Source organism: Eschrichtius robustus, chromosome 5 (genome assembly GCF_028021215.1).
Source record: "Eschrichtius robustus isolate mEscRob2 chromosome 5, mEscRob2.pri, whole genome shotgun sequence".
NCBI classification, from domain to species: Eukaryota; Metazoa; Chordata; class Mammalia; order Artiodactyla; family Eschrichtiidae; genus Eschrichtius; species Eschrichtius robustus.
The window spans coordinates 21072797-21094068 of record NC_090828.1 but is presented as its reverse complement, the minus strand read 5'-3'; the positions used below and the strand labels follow the sequence as shown (position 1 = coordinate 21094068).

Sequence of the window (21272 nt, the reverse complement as noted above, 5' to 3'; positions counted from 1 at the left end):
AGTGGTGGTCCAGGTCCGCCTCCCCAGAGGAGGTTGGCCCTGCTGGGTTACCATGGAGACCACAGAGGTGGTGATGGGAAAATGGGCGAGGGGACAAGGGGTGGGACCACACAGGGCCTCCCATCCTCCCCCGTGTGGGGGGCTAAATGTCTCCAGGCCTGTCTGTCCAGGCCTGGCTGTCTGAGAAACTTTCGAGTCTCTTCCGTCCCAGATGCCCTGCTTTGCCCAGGTGCGTGGGGCAGCTCTAGGGGCAGGGGGAATCAGTCCTGGCTAGGCCTCCCTAAGTGACCTGGCAGCAGAGGGGGACACAGGTCTTCACTGCCAGAGCGAGGCATGAGTCAAAGGCGGATGGGGAGAGACCTCCTGTTGGCGCAGTGGGCCAACATTTAGACTTGAGGCCATAGAAAACCTGGAGCTTAAGGCCTCTGGGTGAGCAGACAGTGGCCAACAGGCAGCCTGGGGTCAAGAAGGTCCCTGCTCCGGGACTTCACAGCTGGCAGCTCACCACACCTGCCTTCCCGCCACCTCGCCCAGGGGAGGGCTCACCTTCCTCAGTGACTCCCTCCCCATGGGCTCCCACCCTGGGCTCAGGCCAGACCTCCCTCTATCTGAAGGTCCAGCATCCTCTAGGGAGTGGGCAGCTGACCAGAATCCCCTTCCCGTCCCCCCTGCAGGCACTAGAGAGAGACTCACAGGTTTGGGTTAGTCGGCATGAGCTTTGGAGGCCTGAAGAGACGGGTGGCGTTAAAGCAGGTCCTAATCCCCCACCTTACGGCTGACGGCAAAGAGCCCATGGAAGGAGCAGAGGCCCCTTCAAAGTCCAGTAAACAGCGAGAGGAAAAGACAGCCCCTCTCAGTAACCAGGAACCAGGTCCAGGCCTTGCGGGGTGGGGAGAGGTCTGCAAATCCCTGGTCAGTCTTTTCTTAGGGGGAATGACCCCCCAGTATCCACTCGGCAGATCTCAGGTAGACGACTGATCAAGATCCAAAGAAAGAATGGGCGGAAAGAACAGTGAAGTGGGAAAGTCTGACGATACTGGCCTAAGACGTTGAAATGTGAATCGGGGGTTTGGGGACAGTTGCGCAGAGAGATGGGGCACGCAGGTCAAGGAAGTCCTCACGGCCGCCATCCCCATCAGGCCCTTTGTCCTACGAAGATCGACTGCCTCTTCCATCCCAGCCAACCGTCCTGTCCGGGGGAGCAAGAGACATCCCCCCAAGTTCCAGAGCTGCAGGCTTTCCACTAGCTGAAACGTTTTTGCTCCTTAGCTGTCCCTCTTCACCATCCCCAAGTTAGATGCTGCTGTGGTCTCCACGGCGTCATGTCATCAGGAAAGAGTGGAGAAAGCTGCGTTCACAGCGAGAAAGGGTCTCCTTTGCCATGTCCAAGCCCCTTCTCCTGGCCGGCAATCTCCATCCTCAGAGGGCAGCCCCAGGGCCACCCATTTGTTGGGGGGAGTCCGTGGGGGATGGGATTTTTCTTGGTTCAGAATCTGGCTGCCAAATGACAGTACCCCCAAAACACACATTCCCCGCTTGTCCTGGGCCTTTCTGCCATCTTCCGCCCCAGGACGGAAGCCAGAACTGGCCAGAGTGGATGAAGAGCTTGAAACCCTCTCTGGCCTCAGTCCCCTATTGCAGGGTGAAGGTGGGCAGGTGAGCACACAGGCTTGTCCCTTCCAAACTACGGCTGGTCTCTACCGATCCTTGTTCCTGCCCAGCCGCTACAGTCTAGAACCTATCGAAAGTTACCCACCTTCCCCGGCTCCAAGGCCTGGATTAAGCACATTTCTCTCTTACAACCTGTTCCCCCATCTTCCTCTCTCCTTCCCCTTACATTCCAGAGGGATTATCAGGTGGGGACCCAGGGAAGTGTTTCTTGGCTTTGTTCCCTTTTCTGTCGCTTCGCTCCAAAGCTAGAACGGGACAGTCAGCCCCGTGTCTCTCCAGCTCTCTGCCCCTCACTTCATCTACTCTGGCCTGAACAATCACTTTTACTGTTTCCCCATATTTAAACCTTTCACTTCCATCTCCCTCTTTGCCGTCTCTCATTTCAGTCTCTCTCCTGCTCTGCCAGCATGAAGGCTGAAAGAGGCTTTCCAAAGGCAGGCTCTGTCCATATGGAACAAAAAGGCTGGGCAGGACCAGGGGGTCAAACTTGGACCTGTTGGGTTCACTGGGTGTGGGAGTCCAGAGACAGTGACTTCCCAAGGGTCTAAAGGTGAATGGGATGTCCTGGGGAGCTTGGTGGGTGCACCTCTGGGTGTGCTCATCCACCTGGCTTGGTGGTACATGAACACACACACATGGGAAATCACGAAAAAAATCCAACACTGTGTCCCACAAAGGGTTGAGTTTGCCGCTGCTCATGGGCGGCAGGCATTATGGGTTGTATTACAAGAAGATGGGTTTTCTTGGTTTCCCAAAATAAGGATGCTCTTCAATGCCCCCAGAGGAACTACTTGGAAAAGTTAATGCAAACCTTTGACAGAAAGGAAGGAAGAAAGAAAAAAAATAAAGAAAATAGATTTATATGCCTATATATGACTATACGGAGCCTTGTAGATAAATACAAGCCCACTTTTTTTTTTTTTTCAGCCTATCCTCCCCCACAAAGGCTGTGCTAGCTGCGAATTGGATGCAATGAAGGGCTGAAACTACAGGCTTCATTCAGCGCGTAGTTTTAGCCGCCCTGGAAGAACCCATCTTCCCACTGTTGGGGTGTGGATTGATTTCTCAAAGTCTGCAGGGGGAGTGAAATATGCACACATACTTCATACTCATGGATCCACTTAGGAACACCTACCTACCTAATATCCCTCAGTTATGAATTTGCTTTGTGTTGAGAGGAATGGAATGCATTTTAGGTTTTGTAAATTTGAGGGAGAGAGAACACAGTGTCGGGGTGGTAGGAGAGGAAGGACCGGTCGAGCCGTGCAAGCTGCTGGCTGCAGGGGGAGATTGATCCAGGAGAGGCACTGACGCCTGTTGTCTTTTCCTTTCTCCCCCTGTGACCCATCCAAACTGGGCAAATTCCAAGTGTGTCATCGAAGGCCACACCTGGGGCTGCACCTGCTCCTGCCCAAACGGCTCCCCACCTCGGGCCAGGGCTGGACATAAAGGTGGCTGCTTCCGGCCCACGCTCTGCTTTTCCTTCTCATGACTACACATCCTCCCCTCTCTCACACACATCTGCTTCCCTCCCTTTTCTTTCTCTTGTTCTTCCTCTCTTGCCCTCCCTGTTCATTCAACTTGCCTCAAAAAGAAAACCTTTTTTAAAGGGGGGGGTGTGTGTCTCCTTAGCTTTGTGCATCTCCGTTGTTGCCGTTTTCAAAGTTGAGACCTTGCCAGAGATTCCGAGGTCCTCAGTTTCTTCAAATAGATAGATATATGTATTTTCTTCCCTTAAATGAGATGAAATGAGTGGCGTCCTGGGGTGGAGGGAGGCGCTGGCTGGAGTCGGGGCTGGGGGGTGGGATGGGGTGAGGGAAAGATGGGGAGGGGACGCGTCACTCAACATTGCTGCTGTCGAAGGTGTGGCACTGAAAGTCCCCGTCCACATACTCCATGCCTGGCAGCTTCATCCCGTACTTGTCCACGCACCAGCAGATGCCACGTTTGCGGCCACGGGAAGGCTTGCACTGGGGTGGGAGAGTGACAGGCAGTGAGGATGGCTGTACCCTGAGGCTCTGCTCCTGCCTGGCCCTTCATCCTCCCTGCCTCAAGACAGATCCTCACCCCCGGAGAGTTGAGGGAGCGGTACCCAACCCTGGGGGCTCTGGTGTCCACACTGCATGGGCGGACGGGGGGGAAAAGTGCTGATTTAGGCACTCTGCCCTTGGCTAGCTCCTACGACTTTCTTTTATGTCACCCATTCAGGGTCCTCCAACTTGGTATTTTCCAGAGAATGCTATAACCTGATAATGATCATGATGATGAAAATGATGATAAATTAAATTGTTAAATAATAGTAATAATAGGAGGCATCACTTGTATAGCTGTATCACATACAAGACACCGCTTAACACTTCCTATATTGTAGGTACTGTTCTAAGTACTTTCTAAAGATTAGTCCATTATTCCTCATAATCATGTGAGAATAATAGGTACAATTATTCTCCTTCTTACATGAGAAACTGGAGGCAGAGACATTAACTAACTGGGGTAAGAGGACACAGCTAGTAAACAGGAGAGCCAAGCACTCACCCAACGCTGTCTGGTTCTTGACTCCTAACTTAGAGGAGGGGTGCCCTCATCAGAGTCATTTGGGGGGGCGTTTGTTAGAAATGCAAATTCTCAGAGTCTGCCCGACACCTACTATCAGAAACTCTGGAGTGGGACCAGCAATCAGTGTTTTAACAAGACCTCAGGGTGATACTGATGTCCCAGGAAGTCTGAGATCACTACCCTAAGGTAATGTGTACTCCTTAACGGGCTCAGATGACTGCTTAACCAGCAGTAGGCTTGCCCAAAGGGTAGCCTGGCTGTGAATGGGACACTAAATGATTTCAGGTGGCATGTGGTTAAAACATGTTTTCGAGTCATATATATGTATGTATTTACGTGTGCCTATCAGAAAATAACACATCCAACGTGTGATGTGACGCAGTGATAGAAAGTTTCCTTTTTAGATGAATTCATGTACCTAAGGTGAATCATTAAAACGTCAGTAGATTATAGTGTAGGAGGGAATGGGGACAATCACGATTGTGACGGGTGCAAGGATTTTGGAGGTTTGGGACAAAGTGTTGTTAATGACAGAAAGCCAGGCATTTAGAGGTGGAGGTTTCTGGCAAGCGCCCTGCACTTGGGGCTTGGCACGGGGCGTACCTGCTTTCTCTTGTAGAATCCTTTGCGGTCACAGTTGGGCAGGTACACGGCGCGGGGCACCATGCGCGGGCTGGCTTTGAGCTCCTGAAGGGAAGCCTCCATGTGCCTGCGGCAGGGACCCTGTGTGCGGACAGGAGGAGTGAGAGGCGTGGCAGGACCCGCGGGAACCCCCAGGATGTGCAGAAAGCGAGGCTGGGGTATGGGGGGCGTGGTAAAGGGTCTGTACGGAGGGTCACCACCTTTTGTGCCAAATAGCGGCCCCCCGAGTTCTCCCTCCGCCTCACCTGCCGCGCCCCCTGGGCGTACACAGTGCTGCCACGCACGCTCATTTAGACGCGGGGTGGGGTGGTGGTGGAGGCTGCGGGGTGTGGATGCAGAGGGGGATGGGGAGAGGATCCTTGAGACTCACCTGCTCAGATTCCTGTCTCATCTCAGGTGCAGAGATGACCCTGGGGTGGGCGGTGTTCTCGGCTCCCCCCACGAACTTGGACTGGGTCAGCTTCTTTCTGCGGTCCTTCTTCACGGCCTCGGCCTTCAGCTCGGAGATGCGGGTGTGCTTGGGTCGGAAGATCTTGGGCGAGTAGGTCTCCTCCGCCATCTCGGAGGTGGTCGGCTCCTCGTGCTCGCGGGAGTCTCGTTCTGCAGGGAGAAGGGGGCGGAGGATAAGCCTGTGAGGGCTGAGGCCCAACCGTGCAGAGCCCAAGGCTCGCAGGACTTGGGTGAGGAGACGTGCTCTCTGCCCTCCTGGAATCGTCCAAACTGGGGAAAGCAGGGAAATGAGAACCAGGGCACGAGTCAACGCTCGTGTAAGTGGTGGGAAATCTAGGGCGACTTCATGGAGTAGGAGAGTGTTAGAAAAGTCAAGCTGACACAGGAGGGGAAGTCGGACAGGAGGGAGAGGATACTCTGGGGACGGGGAGGGCGAGGGCTGTGGGAAGGGGCTTGCTTGCTGGGGGGCTGGCTAAGTAGATGGGGTGGTGGCTGGAGGTGGGGCTGCGATGTAAGAACACAGTCTGAAGATCTAGGCTGTCAGGGGGAAATAGGCGATGGCCAGAACGTGGACAAGAGGCCAAGTCCATCCTTTTGGTGTTTTCGGAACTGCTGGAGTTGAGATATATCTGGACCCGGGAAACCAAGGGCAGGAGGGTCCTGGGGTGTCTGGACTGGCAGGGTGGTGGGGGCCACCAGGAGGAACAGGAGGAGGGGATGCGGGAGAGCCAGAAATGTGGGGTCTGGAGGGGATCAGTGCCGGCGCCTGGGGGGCACATGGAAGCCCGGGGCCTTGCTTCCTCCTCAGAGCTGGCTCTGCGCCCTGGGAGGCTGGGACATAACTCAGCTCCAGGCCAAGAGAGGCAGACTGCTGGCTGCGGGTGGAGCGGTTATATATAGCAGTGACTTGGTGACAGTCTATATTTAGCTGACTTATGACCTTTAAAGAACTAGAACTTTGTTCATTTATTTGTTGATCTGTTAATTCCACCCCCCCACCCCCGGCCTTTTCTTGGTTCACAGATTTCCATGAAATTCTCATGTCACAGGCACCCTCCTCTGGGTCCCTCCTCTCAGATCCCTGATCCCACCAGCCAAGACAGACCCAGGGCAGGAGGTCTTCGATTGCTTTTCCCAGGTGGGCAGAGCGTGGGCAGGATGCCCAGGGTGAGAGCAGGTGTAGGGCAGGGTGGGTGCGGGCAGGGAACCCTGTCTTCACTGCCCTCTTTTCTTTTCAAATTCTAGAAAAAGAAAATAGGGCTTGGAGGTGACCCTGAATAACTCAAATAGACTGAAGAAAAATCCTATTGTCCACCCTGGGCTACCCAGGAGCCGAGATGGCAAGGCATGGGTTGGGAAATAGAAGGAGAGGAATCTGGAGGTGGGGACGAGGAGAGGTGCAGGGAGGGAGCAGTTCTGTGAGAAGACACTGTTTGGTGTCCCCGGGGCAGGAAATTTCAGCCCGGGGGAAGTTCCAGGTGTGTGTTAAGAGAGGTATTTGGAGGCCTGGCCTAACCTGGTCAGGATGGCAGGTGGTAGGAAGCACCCAAGCACCTGTTTGTCTCTGGGCTCGGGATTTGTCAGATTTAATCAAATAGGTATCCAGTCTTTAAGGCCCTGGCAGGGAAGTTCCCCACCCTAAAGAAGCCTCCAGAGGTTTGCAGTGTTCTGGGTGGTGAGCTGATTTGGGTATTTATCCACAGGAGAGGAAGGGAAGTAGTTTCTGGAGAAGGTGTGAGAAAGCAAATGACAAAGCGGTGGGCAGGCTCTCCCTGAACAAAGTCCCAGGGTCCCTGTGCCCTTCTGGCCTTTCACTCCCTCTTCCCACCATGTCCTGCCCTGTGCTCTGACTCTATCAAAACCCACTGGGATGATAAATCAACAAGGTGATGCACCTGGCAGGTGGAATGGAGGCTTCTTGAGATTAGCTAACAGTGATATTTTTGGCATAAACCAACTTTTCCTGGTTGTGGGATTAGCTAGGATGGGGGTGGGATGCAGGGCGGAGCAAGCTGATTTGGGGGACTCTGTGCAAAGTGAAAGATTAGGGCTCTGTTATCTAGTAATTCAGGCCCAAACCTGAAGCCCAGGTCTTGAGGGAGGGGGTGAGGAGAGGAAAAGCGAACCATTGCCCCGTCACATCTTACTGAGTGACTTGACTCTTCACTCAGACCCTCTGGGCATCCCCAAGCACTCTGATCCCCACTTGAGCAGTGGGGGAGGGGAGAAGGCAAGAGATGGTTGCCACTGAAAGGCTGGGAGCATTCTGGGTGTGCAGGGCCACACGCCTTCCCCGATCAAGATTGTAACCAGATGAAGGGAGGGGAGGAGGGCGAGAGGGCTGGGTGTGGGATGTATGGAGGAAGGATGAGCATCTCCTTTGGGGGCTGCTCTGGCCTGGCCCAGAGGGCCAGCAGACTGTCCTCAGGGGCACCTGTGGATCTGGGCTCTTCACCGGGAGAGGTCCCCGGAGCTGCTTACTCCCAGTGGCTGGCTGGTCCAGCTCCCCGAATCCCTCCAATAGACCATCCCTGTGTCCACAAGTACACGCACCCATCCCAGTGGTGCTCTTTCTGGCTCTTAAAGATATCTGGGGTGGGAGTGCCACCCATCTTCTTCTGGTCACCTGTTTTGGGGGCCCCCTGTCCCTTTGGTCAGAGGGTGTGATCCTCCAGATGACATTTCACCTTCTCTCACGGAGCTTCTCTCTCTGGCTTTGGTGGTCGTGGAAGTACATTGGCTAATGCCCACCCTCCCCCAACATCAGCAGCCCTTCTCAAGACTCTTCATATTTTAGGATCTTTGAGAAGTGCTGTGGCTGCCCTTAACCTCGAGTCACCCTTCCTGGGAGGAGGATAGGGCAGTTAACAATGGTTCAAGAAACTTTGGGACAATTTACTTTGACCTCTCTTGGTCTTTTGTCCAAAAGTGTTAGCTTTGAGACTAAGCAAGGATGATACTGGGGAATGACATGTAGATTCCTGTGCCTTCTTTAAGGAACTCAAAGTACTTTTGCAAACCCTCTGTCCTTCCCCTGGCCTCACCAAGGCCGGGTTCCTGAGGGCATACCCTCCCCAGTTTGCAGTCTCTTTGGCTGTTTCTGAAGGGCAGACTTAAAGTTTTGATGTGCCTCCCGGGTTTCGGTGCCACTTAACCCCATGGGACCTATTACTTAGGCAGCGGGAGAGTCGAGTATCAAAGATACTAATCAGGGTCTTGTGGTCACCTGTAGGCTCCAGAGAGACAGCGGAAACTTGGAGCGGAGCCAGGGCAGAGCCATGAAGATTAAAGGGCTGGAAAGTAAGACTGGAGCTGGGATGCCAGAGCCAACTAGCCCTACTCAGCTGCTTTGTAGCTGAGTCATAAATAGGCTTGCAATTTTGGAAGGGTTTAAGTTTTAGATAAAGCAAGCAGGCACAAGTAGACTGGCAGCTCCTGAGCTGTTTCATCCAAAGAAAATGGAGCAAGTTTGCGGAAGGGATTTAGGTGGGATATAAGGGAGGACTTCCTCGTGAAGTTGCCCTGCACGTGAATAGCAATCTAGGGAACTTAGCAATGCAGTAGGTTCTGGAACCCAGTCGACCAGCATGTCAATACCTCCATATGGCCGGTAGGTGGCGGAGGAGACCGATGGCCGCAGAACACGTCCGTGGCGCTTCCTTGTAGGGACTGTAAACAATTTTAAAATCTGGAATTTGTGTGCCTCCCTCTCCAACTTCTCTGACAACCACCCCCATCCTCCCCTCTTTGTGTGTCTGCAGCATGCATGGAAAGAGTCAGGGAGATGGACATGCACGGACTGGGAAGGACCCACCGGGGGCCAGGGTGGAGAAGGCAGGTGTGGGGCGGGGGCAATGCTATCAGTGTGTAACCCCCTGCTGTTTCTTTAATCTGCACCTGAAACGCAGTCAGGGAAAGAAGGGAAACAGATCTAGGACCTCCCTTCCTATCTCTAGATGTTATTTTGAAAGGATTCTGCAGAGAGTGGGCAATGGAATGTTCACTACTGTTCCCTCCTCTGGGAAGCTGTTGAGGCAGGGCCCTTTAACTCCATGATCTATCCAACGACTAAGGAAGCAAAGGTTCTCATATTGTCCCGATATTTATCTTTGGATAACTATCTGATTCCCTGCTCTGTTCTGCCCTCAGTCCTGCCACCCGGGCTCTCTGATGGTCCCAGCCCCTGCCGTGTTAGGGTGGGCAACTCAGTTTCTCCTTCACTCATAAGGCGCTGCGCATTCACACGGATGCAGCAACATCCGCTGAGGCACTCCCCAGGGCAACACGAAAACCTGCTTGAGGACTGTGCCATCCTCATGTCCCAGTGAACCTTTTTTTTTTTTTTTGGCCACGCCATGAAGCTTGTGGGATCTTAGTTCCCCAACCAGGGATTGAACCAGGGCCCCAGCAGTGAAAGTGCCGAGTCTTAACCACTGGAACACCAGGGAATTCCCCCAGTGAACCTTGAGTGCGTCTGGGTGCAGGCCCAGCCAGTGTGGACCCAGAGGCGTCCCAGGGTGGGCACTGCTCCTCACGGCACAAGTGCCAATGCGTGCTCCCTCCCCAAGCCCCACCACTGTCTCCAACCCGCCCTCTCACTGTAGTTCTCCTGCAGGGGAAGGATGCTTTAGCGGCAGGACCAGGCACTTGCTCTTAAGAAGCCTTCTCATCCCACCTGCTCCCCGAGCCCAGCGATGGGGCGGGTCCAGCTGGGGACCTTCTGCTTCCTGCAATCGAACCTTCCACCCTAGGGCTCTTAGTCCTACCTTGGCACCACTAACAGCCCAGGCCCAGCCTGGTGGTTGTTTCCCACACTATCTTGACCTCATAATCAAACTTAGAGAAAATGGGTGGACCAGATATTGTGACTTTGCCTACAGAAATTGAAGAAGCTGAGGTGTACTTGGAACTCGCAGCTCGGGAAGGATGTGGGGCTTTGCCAGGCCACTTGGACCTGGGACCAGTCCCTTTTCCTAGCCAGAAGACAAGAGGGGTTCACCCAGAATCTCTCTACAAGGAATGAAAAGCGGAGCTGGGTTTCCACTGCCTCTCATTCTAGCTCCCTCTGTGGAATTCAAACAGTAAACTTCTTAAGGGGAGAACTTTGTCATTTATCTTGGTCTCTCCAGCATATGGTCTTCAAGAAGTAATCTTTAAATGGAGAGACGCGTGAATCTGCTCACGAGACAGAGCGCAGGGGGTCTAGGAGCAGTTCTGTAATGCCAGCTGCGGCATGTTAGAGCTCAGTGGATACCCTGAGGGGTCATGTCACCCATGCACCTGCCTTTAAACACAGGAACTGCTGCAGAGGGAACAAGGCGGCAGGGAGGTGAGCCTCACAGGAGCGGGAAGAAGTAGGGTCCCCTGGATTTACTGGGCTTCTTTGATCTAAGACTGTGCTGTCCAATACAGTTGAAATGAATAAATATTAAATCAAATTACAAACTCAGCTTCTCAGTTGCTCCAACCACATTTCTGGTGCTCAATAGCCACATGTGGCCAGTGGCTACTGTGTTGGACAGCGCAGAGTGACGACACTTCCATCACTGCAGAAAATTCCCCTGGGCAGCCCGTCCGAGGGCACTGACCCGTGCCTGGGTATGGCTGGATTCTCCGTGCCTCCTCTCCACTTGGCCTTGTTTCCTAGCCAACCTGCAGCCTCCTGCTCTTTGCTACACATAAGGCTTCTGCGAAAATGCTGGATCAGCTGCTCACTGTTTAAAAACATGTGAGACATGTCTCAGTCTCCTGAAGTTTGACCATTTCCCAGCTGCAGATGCCAAGAGACTCAATTACACTGTGTGTGCCTTTGCATAAAGAAAAAGGGGACGGGGCGGTAGGGAGGGCCGCAGAGCCTTCCAGGGGAGCTGCACCGTCCCCGCTCCTACCCGTAACATCCCTGACCAGTGCCTGCCTTGCCCCAGTCTCTCTTGGAAGACTCTGTTTTCTTTTCCTCTGTGGTTAGTAACAGACATGCATGTTCTGGGCTCTTCTTCACCTGAGTTATGGGCTGAGAAGGGAAGGAGCACTGACTTCCCAAGACGAAAAGAAACCCAAACGACTGTCATCGTAAGGAACCAGTTGCAAGAAGGGAGGAGTTGCAAAAAGACACTGGAGGGGAGTCTTGCTGACCTGGGGTACATGGCAGAGGTGGGGAGCAGGTTCAGAGAGTTAGTGACTGGCCAGTGAGAGCAACAGGCTTAGCCCCCTGAGCTCCTTTACAGCTCCCCGCCATTTCAGGCCAGGAAAACCAACGTGGGTATGTAACATCTCTATCCTGAGCAGAGAAATAAAGACATTGTAGAGCAAAGCAAAGAAACAGAGTTAGGAGCCGGACTACCAGCCCTTGACCTTCAGTCACCCTTCTTGGGAGGAAGATGGGGCTGCTAACTGTGGTTCAATAAATCCTGGTGCAGGTGTACTTTGACCTCTCTTAGTTGCTTCCTCTCCTCTCCTTGCCTTAGTTTTCTCATCTGAGTTATGGGGAGGATGACAACAGCCCCTTCTCCATAGGGTTGTGAGGATTCTATGAGCTGCTACGTGCTAATGAACTCCCAGCGTAGGTCTCTGCCTTTGTAGGTCTCTGTTGCCTCCCACCTCCCTTGTTCCCATCATCTACTAAAACTCTGGTTGCTGTGATATGTGGCTGACAGGTGTCTACCTGTAGATCACAAGATCTCAGGCGCCTTGGACTGAAGAAAGGTCTGCTGGGAAGTGATGGATCTACCTTCGTCTCTGGGGAGTCTGATTGCCAACCTCAGGTGAGAGGGGCTTTGCCCAAGCACTTCTGAGAACTGGTTCCCACTTAGAGAACTCAGCCTGGGAGTTTGTCCTTTGTCTAATCCCATTCCTTCATGCTGCATTAAGGCACTAGGTCTTTTCGCCTAAAGATGGAGGGAGAAAATGTGACCCACCACCTTTCTGCAGTGTAGATATGGCAGGTGTCAAGTTGGCGGCACTTCCCCAGAATGAAAGGCTGGGGTCCCACTCACACATCCTCCACTGTAAAGGAAGGATCCTCCTCATTTTTTCCCCCGGGGACAAACTAGGATTCAGGGCCATGACTCTGGCACACATTTCTTGATCCCTGGGCGGCAGCTGGTGATAAATTTACACATAAGAGATACGCACTTATGCACAACTCCCAAGATGAGTATCTCCAGCCATCCAGTATCTCTCTAGACTTGGGGAAGGTAGAGCATGCTCAGTAGAAACGTCTCTATCTCGTCCCTATATACACCCCAAACCAGAAGGTAATGGAGGGGTGAGGTGGGGAGCAGCCTTTGAATGGGGGAAGGGGAGATGAGGAGAGGGAGGAAGTGAGGGACCATTTCTCTGACCTGGCCACACTCCCACTGGTGACTCATCACGGCCCATTCAGAACAGCACAATTAAGTAGCCAAATTCCCTGAAAAGTCCTGTATGACCAGAAGGGGGCGGCAGGGAGCAGATGGTTTGAACACTTTTTTTTTTTTCCCCTCCCAACCCTGGTCCCCCTAAGAAGAGAGACTTGCTAGGGGTCAAACAAGGGAGTCTGTCCTGTTTGGCAATTAAAGCTCAGACTCTTTTCCTTTTTGACTTTTTCAGGGCAGGAGGAGAGTAGAGACAGTAGTTCCCTTCTCAGGTGTGGGAGGGGCTTGCTGGTGGCCTCTGCCCTGTCCAGTTCAGTGGCCACTAGCTATATGTGGCTTTTGGCACTTGAAATGTGGCTAGTGGGACTGAATTTTAAGATTGACTTCATTTAAATTAATTTAAATTTAAAAATATCCTTGGTTATTGGAAAACTTTTGAGTATATTTAGGGCAACTCAGGTATATGAATCTACTTTTTCAACTGTAAATCTTATGAAAACTAAAAATACAGATCAAGTATTTCCAATGAAAATTTGGTGTTTGAATTGAGATGTGCTGTAAATGTAAAATACACTTCAGATTTCAAAGACTTAATATGAAAGAACATAAAATATCTCATTATAATTGCTTATTTTGAGTATATGTGGAAATTATAATATTTTGGGTATGTTGAGTTAAAACATACAGTTAAAATTAATTTCACCTGTTTCTTTTTACCTTTTTTTTAAAAAAATGACTCTTAGAAAGTTTGAAATTACATATGTATGTGGCTTGTATTATATTTCAATTGGACAGTGCTGTTCTAAAGGGTCTGGAATGAGAGCCGTCTTCACTGAGGTGACAGGGAGACGGGGGAGCAGCATGCCCGGGACAGCTGTAATGGTACAATCTACACAGTTCGGGATAATAGGGGCCCATGTAAAACATCTCTGCAAACCAGCAGAGGTCATATGAGGCTAGGTTCTGAGTGCAAATTCAATCTGGGTTTTGCTTCAGGATTTGGTAAGAGAAGGGCTGATCTCTGATGGTTTAGGGGAGGGATCAAAAATAAGATAACCTATTTATTTTAAAACACCCCCCCAGGGCTCACCTGGTGGTCTAAGCCAGGGGTCCCCAGTCCCCAGGCCGCAGACCGATATTGGTCCGTGGCCTGTTAGGAACCGGGTCACACAGCAGGAGGTGAGCAGTGAGCAAGGAAAGCTTCATCTGGGGCTCCCCATCACTGGCATTACCGCCTGGACCATTCCCCCTCACCCCTGCTTCCGGTCCGTAGAAAAATTGTCTTTCACGAAACCGGTCCCTGGTGCCAGAAAGGTTGGGGACAGCTGGTCTAACCTATTGGGAAGACAGCCTTATCTTATCTGCCTCCTTCTTAAGAAACCCCCGAAGGAGGAGCTGCCCCAGCATCCAGGATGTATAAGGATGGCTCTCAGCAATTCCTCAGGTCAACGTGAGGCCCCCAGCTGTAATCTGGAGGGCTTCCTCTCCTCTTTCTGAAAGAGGTCCCACATACCTGACTATGTTCAAAAACCCGGTGACCTTCTCTCTCTCTTCCTTATCAACTTTTGTGGCATATGGTTTTCTCTCTTTTCTTCTCATGCGCAAATCCCCCGATCACTCCCTCACCCTCATCCCACCCCACCCGAGCTCAGATCTCATCATCTTACTGCCCTGCTCCATGCAAGCCCGTGCTGGTGGAGGCTGGTTGCCATGGGAAGCTGGCCACTTCCGTGCCGTGGGCTCCTTAGAGACTGTGGACCGCTGCCTAGCCAAGGGGCAGCGAGGGCCTGCCTGCTTGCCTGCCCGCATCAGGACAGCTCCCTGTCATTCAGGAAATGAGGTTTGGCACATGGACCTGAAGTCTGGGCTGAACACACTACCCTCCTTGCCCCCATCCCAAACCACTGGCTTAAGCCAGCCTTGCTTGCAAGACCGTGCAGAAAAAGGGACGGAACGGGGAGGGATTGAAAATAAAGGGGTACTGCCTTCTCCACTTTGGGGCCACTTCACTTCTTCCCCTCAAATGGAGCACTCCCAGTTCTGAGCTCTTATTTCATCTTCACAACCCGCCCCGCCCCCAGCTCCCCCCGCCCCCCCCCCCCCCCCCCCCCCCCGAGCTATGGGATGACAGCCTCGGGTGATATTTGCCAAAGACCTCATTGCAGGTTAGACCAGACTCAGGCCAGAGCCCTAGTGACTTAAGGAAGAAAGCCAGGGAGAGCGGAACGGAGGCCTAGGCTCAACAGAATTCTAAGGCTGAGTTCTAGCCCTGGCTCTGCCTCTAACCCTGCACCTAATTCTGGGCTAGTGACTTGCACTTTGGGCTTCAGCGTCCTCATCTGTAAAATGAGGGCCTTGACTGCCATGATGCCATGATCACTGCAGGTTCCTTCCAGCTGTAGCATTCTTTGGCCAACACCCAGACAATTCCTGGAGAGCTTCTCGGACCTAGCTAAGCTGAGTGGCCAGGCAGGAAAGGCCACTTTGCCTCTCATAGAGATTTCCAGTCACTTCTCTAGATTTATATTTAAGAAGGGAAAAAAAAAAAGACATCATAACAGAAATTATGGCAAGAATTGGAGCTTGAAACAAGAACAGGGGATTCTGTGGATATGGGGAGAGGGGACCAGAAGCTTAGAACTGGCTTTTTTTGTTTATTTGCTTATTTCTTCCTGCAGATACGTAATCAATCTTATTGTTTTGGAAAACATATGTCCAGATTACACTTGAAGGATGGTCTCTGGGGATTGCAACTTTTGGACCTACCATAGTAAAAATGCAAAACAAAATCTCAACCAAAACCCCACCAAACAGCCTCCGCCCTCTTCACTTCTGCTTCCAGTGGGACCTGTTTGGTACCTGGTCTGTTTACAGTGTTCTTGCAATTTCTGGAGGCAATAGACTTGGAGTGTGGTGGTCCCTTCTCCAAAATTTTATTTTCCATACATTAAATAACTCAGTTTCAAAGACACTGCTCAGGTACAAAGTAAAAACTTTAGATAACAAAAATCACCTTCTTTTCCTGTTAGCACCTTCCCCCTCACCGCCCCCCCCCCCACTCCCCATTAAGGGGACCAGGGTTTCTGCTGGGATTCCTGCTCCCATGCCCTTTGCTGTAACCCTCATGGTGACCTCTGGCTCCTAGGTCAGCCTGGCCCTCCCTCTGCAGCTGCAAGCCCACCTGCCTGCTCAAATCCAATCCCAGCCCCAGGACCAACGCACAGCTGCTCCAAGTTAAAACTCAAGCCCTCAGGGAGGGCCTTGGAGTTGGGGGATGGAGAAGGGGGTGGGATGGGCGGGAGGGATAAGAAAGGGGTCAGGGTGGAGGTGGGGAGGGTAGGGGGAGAAGTGGAAAGAAAATGAGCTCTCACTGTGGCCAACTGTGCTTGCTCTTCCAGTCTGAGCTGACAAAGCAGAAAGAGGGGGAAGGGAGGGGAGGGGGAAGGCAAGAAAAGTCAAGTTAAAAGCACGCTCTCCTTGCCCCCTCCTCCCCATCTCCCCCCTTTCTTCCCCCCCATTTTGGTTGGCTCAGGGCACAGCCAGCCTCTCAAGACTTGTTTCAAAGGGAGGGGATACGGGTGGGAAAGGAATCTGTCTCCTTCAGTTTTCCATGATGTTGTTCAACCCAGACAAAAATTTGGCCAATAAACCTAACCCTGGAACTTGATTTCAACATGGCATTTGACCAGGCTGGGAATGGAAGCCAGGGTGATGGAGGGCCAAACCCCTCAAAGAAGCAAAGGCTGAATTCATTTTTATTTAGGTAATTTTTCTTTCTTCCCAGAAGCATATTTTCTTTTCTTCCTCTCTTATTTCTAAATGACAGAACTGAAACCCAGAACCCACTTCTCCCTGTATCCCAAACTTAATGTCTCACAGGCACAAGAGAGATCTTCCAGACCCGGGCAAGTATGTGCGCCAGTAAAGCCACAAGGCTCCTTCTCCAAACAATGCCCAGAGCAAAGCTCGAGCCTTCTTGACTCGACCCAGCTCACCCATAATTTATTGAGCTTGGTCCAATAAATAACTCCTGTCTCCCGCCTCCCTCTAGCCCTCACACACTGCCCTCTGTTTCTATATCTATCTTTGCCTCTGAACTGGCCAGAATAAAATGCAGGGCCCGGAGCGCTCCCAGCACCAAGCTCGCGGGCGGACTCCCTCTCCCGTTGCTCAGCAACGCGCCCAGCAAAACACCAGTCCCCTCCCGCCCTCCGCTCTTCCTCCCAGAAGCTTTGGCTGCCTGCCATCTCGCTCTCCTCAGCTCCCCATTTCTGATTCTAGAAATGCACTTTTTTTTGTTGTTTTGGTTGGAAAAAGACCCTAAATCTCTCTCTCTCTCTATATGTATATTTTTGATATATGTGAATATGTATATTATCATCTATGTCTGTATCTAAATCTGGGGCAAATCCAAGTGCGCACTGCTGGTATCGGTAGGGAGGAGTGGTGGTGGAGTGTCGGGGGGGCAGTAATTTTGGCTAAAGGAGCTGACACTCTCCTCCCTCTCTCTGTTCGCTGAGCTCTCTTTAAGTACCGTCGCTGCACCATCTCCAACTTTTGGGGGACCCACCCAGTGGTTTTTGAGATGAAAAGCTCTAGCCAGGAGAGCCCATCTCCATCCCATCTGTCCGGGAGGAAGGCGTCAACTCCGGCCACCGGTCAAGGGCAGCCATCCAGCGAGTACAGTGGGTTAGGCACCTGCTTTAGGCGGGTGGGGTCCTCCAGAGGGATTGGGATGGGGATGGGGGAGGGGGAGGAAGGCTGCTCCGTGTTGGTCCAGAGGCACCTTGAAGGTGGGGGCTGAGGAAGGGGCTGCTGAAAAGTCTAAAAGGCATCTTGCTTGGGACAAAAGCGTGTGTGTGTGTGTGTGTGTGTGTGTGTGTGTGTGTGTGTGTTGGGTTGAACTGGAAAGTTGGATGCGCCCATTTGCTCTCCCAGCAACTGCGCGCGCGGGCACCCTCCACACCAACCACATCACACCAACCACACGGTTGGGCAAATAAAAATGGGGCCAGAATGCGGCTGAGCGATACCTTGCATGCTTTCGATGTGACCGGATTGTTACCCAGAGCGCTCGCTTCCAAGCCAGGAAATCGATTCATACTCCCCCCCCGCCCCCCCCCCCCCCCCCCCCCCCCCCCGTGCTAAGCTTTTCCAAATCCACATCCCACAAGATGAAGGCGAGGGGGACCGCCTTTGAAAAGTGGCTCTTAATAAAAATAACTTCACAAACCGGCCTCTGGGGCCTCCGGGGCCTGCACGTTGCTCTCTCTCCCTTTTTGCAGGCTGCAATCTGGAGAAAGACTACCTCTTGCAAAGCTGGAGGGACGGCCTCCGGCGACAGGCAAAACCTGCAGGGTTTGTGGGCATCCGGGTCGAACCGAGGAAAGGTCTCCTGCCTCTTCTCAAGCGCCAACGCACTCCTTTCCTACATGACAGTGTCTGTAGTTTGCAGTTAAGAAAACTCATGTTGGGGTGCTCGTAATGGAAGGGGATAGGAGGGAAGAAGAGCATTGTCTCAGTAATAAAATACCACACAGAATAAACATTATTTAGCCAAGTCTGAACCCCTTTGGGAGAAGACCGATAACGACGTCTCAGAACCCAGACTTTTGTGTAGAGTTCATTACACTCTTGCTAAAAATGTAAGATCAAGTAACTTTCCAAAAGGAAACCCAGTCTAAGGGGCGCAGAACTGTTCTGATTGAACAAGTAGCTCTGTCAACCTTTTAAACCCTAGACTCCTGGCACTGAGACTTTGGGGGCGGGGCAACCCGGAGGCGGGGCTACTTGGAGGCGGAGGGGAGGCTCCGGGAGCGTGGCTTTTCCGTCTCCGCCCCCTTGATTTTGCATTCTGCGTTTCCAGGGCCCCTCTTCCATTTACACCACGCCCACTTGTGATCTGGTTTGAGAGCTTGAGGGGCAGCGCGGGAGAGTGGGCGATTAGCACTGGCGGGGAAGCTGGGATGTCTGAATTTCATGTCTCTTCTGGCTTCCCAACCCTGTATCCACCTTTCTTCCTAGGTAAAATCTGAACTGGGGCACGGGAAAAGGAGTTAGATTCGGGGGCAAACACCAGCCCTGGAACACCAAACCCTTCCTTCTTATCCCTTTCCATCACTCCCGCCCTCCCCCACTTACCGCCTCCCCACCTTCCCGCCGCCTCTGAGCTTGGCTAAAGTAATCTTTCCCTTCCTGGGAGGAAAAACGGTATTTTGCATTTCAGTATGTTGTATAATTGACCACAGTCAATCCGATCAAGTCAAGAGCAATGGGTGTGCACGTGGGAGGGGCATCGAAGTCCCCACCCAAAAGGCATTAGCTACCAAGGGTGCGTGCGTGTGTTATGTGTGCATGTGAGTGTGCGTGTGTGTCTGGTGGGGTAGGAGAATAGAAACGTCAAGGAGGGACTGGGGGGTGGGGTAGGGGGCTGGGAAGGACAAAGGTGGAATTACCACAGAAGACCGGTGACGCCTCTCTCTTTCCAGGTCCCCAGTTAAAGCAATATTTTAACAAAAGACATTATTTTTTTTCAAGTTCAGGAAAAACAACAACAACAACAACAAACCCACCCCACAACATATTGGGTAGATGGGGGTGGTGGAGAGGGAGTTAATAATGTAAGGTGTACATTTTCGGACTGGAGATTGAGTACCTGGGGATTTGGACCTAGAGACTGAATAGGATCTTAAGAGTCAGTGTTTAGTCGAGGGGGGAGGGGTGGGGTGGAGGAGGTGTGGGCAGGAGCGAGGAGAAGGAGCGAAAACAGGGAGAGCCTCGGCTAGACCGTAACCCCGGGTAGCAGGATGGGCCAGGGTTCCAATTCCGAGGGGCAAGGACCCTCCCCGCCCTCCTCCCGGGCTGCACCCAGGCTCTAAGCCACTTGCTGGGCAGAGCGCGCCGGGCCAGCCTGCGCAGTGTCCCCCGTGTCCCCCGCCCGTGCGCCGCGTAGCTGCCTGGCACACTGAGCGCGCTCACCGATCGTGGCTTGCTCGCGGTAGCTCTTTTCGTTGAGGCAAACCCCGCGGCCGTGCAGCAGGGCATGCAGCGGCTTCTCCTCGTCCTGCCGGGGGAGGCAGCGCAGCCCCTGGGCGCAGCGCTCAGTATAGACGCCGCACGACTGCCCCTCGGCCAGGGCGCAGGTCATGCAGCAGCCGCAGCCCGGCTCCTTGACCAGCTCACAGCCCAGGGGGCTGGGGGGGCACATGGAGAGGGCTTTCTCGTCGCAGGGCTCACAGTGCACGAAGGAGCCCAGGCCCTGGGCCGGTCCCGCACAGGCGGCCAGAAGCAGGAGGACCGCGGTGAGCACCATCTTCTCCGAGTCTCCCCTTTACCTGGGGCGGGGCAGGAGCTCGAGAATGAAGGGAGAAGGGGGCCAAGAGGGCGCGCGGAGAATTGTTTTTTCTTTTTAAAATTTCTGGCAGGTAGAGCAGGTGGCCTCCCCCAGACAATTGCAAAATGTAGGGAGCGATGGAGGGCTGGGGCGCCTGCAAGCAAGTCTCAGCTGCAAAGATTACGGACTTGCAACAGGTAGGGGAAAAAGAGCAGCGCCAGGTGCACGCAGAGGGATCGGAGGCCGGAGAAACAACCCCTCCCCAAGCCTGACCTGGTCAGAATTGCGGGGCGGGGGCCAAAAATTGTTCACCCCAAAACCACCACCGGAATAATGAGCTCGGAGGTTGTGGAGGAGGGGGTGCGGGGGGAGAAAAATAGATTCGTCTTAAAAATTTTTTGTTTAAAATCTCAAAGTACACCCGGCTCCTTTCTAACCCTCAGCTGCCAGCGGCGCGCGGCTGCCCCGGAACAGGTAAGAGGCGGCGGCTGCAGCCGCGAGGGTGGGGAGAAAATGTGGAAATCGAGAAAAAAAAAAAAAAAAAAAAGACCAAATCCAAGCCCCTAACACCTCTTTTCTCCCACTCTGCCAGCACCTCTTCGAAATTCGCAGGTTCTGCGTGAAGCCCGAAGCAGGGTGCAAACGGAGGAGGGGGTAATGAAAAGGAGGAAAAAAAAGAAAAGAAAAAAAAAAAAGAGGAAAAAACCCACACCGCTTTGCAGCTCTTTCCTAGCTCTTTTTCCCCCCCGGCAGAAGTTTCCAAAGAGACTACGGGCTCCGGTCGAGCAGGCGCTTTTAAATAGACGGCCCCTGGCTGCCAGCCAGTTTGTAGCTGCAATTTGAGCTCCCCAACACCCAACCCAGGCAAGGATGCCAAGGAGTACAAACTCACACGGGGTGGGGGTGGGGAGAGGCCTTCTAGACACACGGGGGCTCCCCTTCGCCGCCCGAACAGCGCCCTCCTCTCCCGGAGTGGGAGAAAGGGCCGCGGGGGACGGGGCTCGGGCTGCCCAGAGCGGGGAGGAGGCGGGGGGCGAGTGAAGGGGAGCTCTTCGCAGCACGGTGGATACAATACGGAGTAACTCGTCCCCCGGTCCCTCCCACCCCTTAACTAGCCGAGGCCCAGGCTGGAGGGAGAAGTATTTTCTTATTAGCCAACTGGATATATACAGTGCCCAAGAAATTCTTCCTTAGCTTTGGGAAATGGCTGTCTGCTGGTTTTTGAGTGACCAAGTAAGGGGTGTGTGTGTGTGTGTGTGTGTGTGTGT

At 52.9% G+C, this 21272-nt stretch overlaps 1 protein-coding gene and 1 long non-coding RNA gene across 2 annotated transcripts; one reads left to right on the top strand and one right to left on the bottom strand.

Annotated features, from left to right (window-relative positions):
• Window positions 1-121: 121 nt before the first annotated feature.
• Window positions 122-20622, bottom strand: IGFBP5 (insulin like growth factor binding protein 5). The gene is made up of 4 exons (XM_068544498.1): window positions 19650-20622; window positions 5240-5469; window positions 4831-4950; window positions 122-3641 (listed from the first exon to the last, which is right to left on the bottom strand). The coding sequence occupies exons 1-4, from the start codon at window positions 19981-19983 to the stop codon at window positions 3510-3512; spliced, it is 816 nt and encodes a 271-aa protein (XP_068400599.1). The 5' UTR covers window positions 19984-20622; the 3' UTR covers window positions 122-3509.
• LOC137765143 (uncharacterized) lies at window positions 20095-20858 on the top strand. The gene is made up of 3 exons (XR_011074125.1): window positions 20095-20201; window positions 20448-20478; window positions 20597-20858. It is a non-coding gene; the product is annotated as an uncharacterized lncRNA (long non-coding RNA).
• The last annotated feature ends 414 nt before the right edge of the window (window positions 20859-21272 follow it).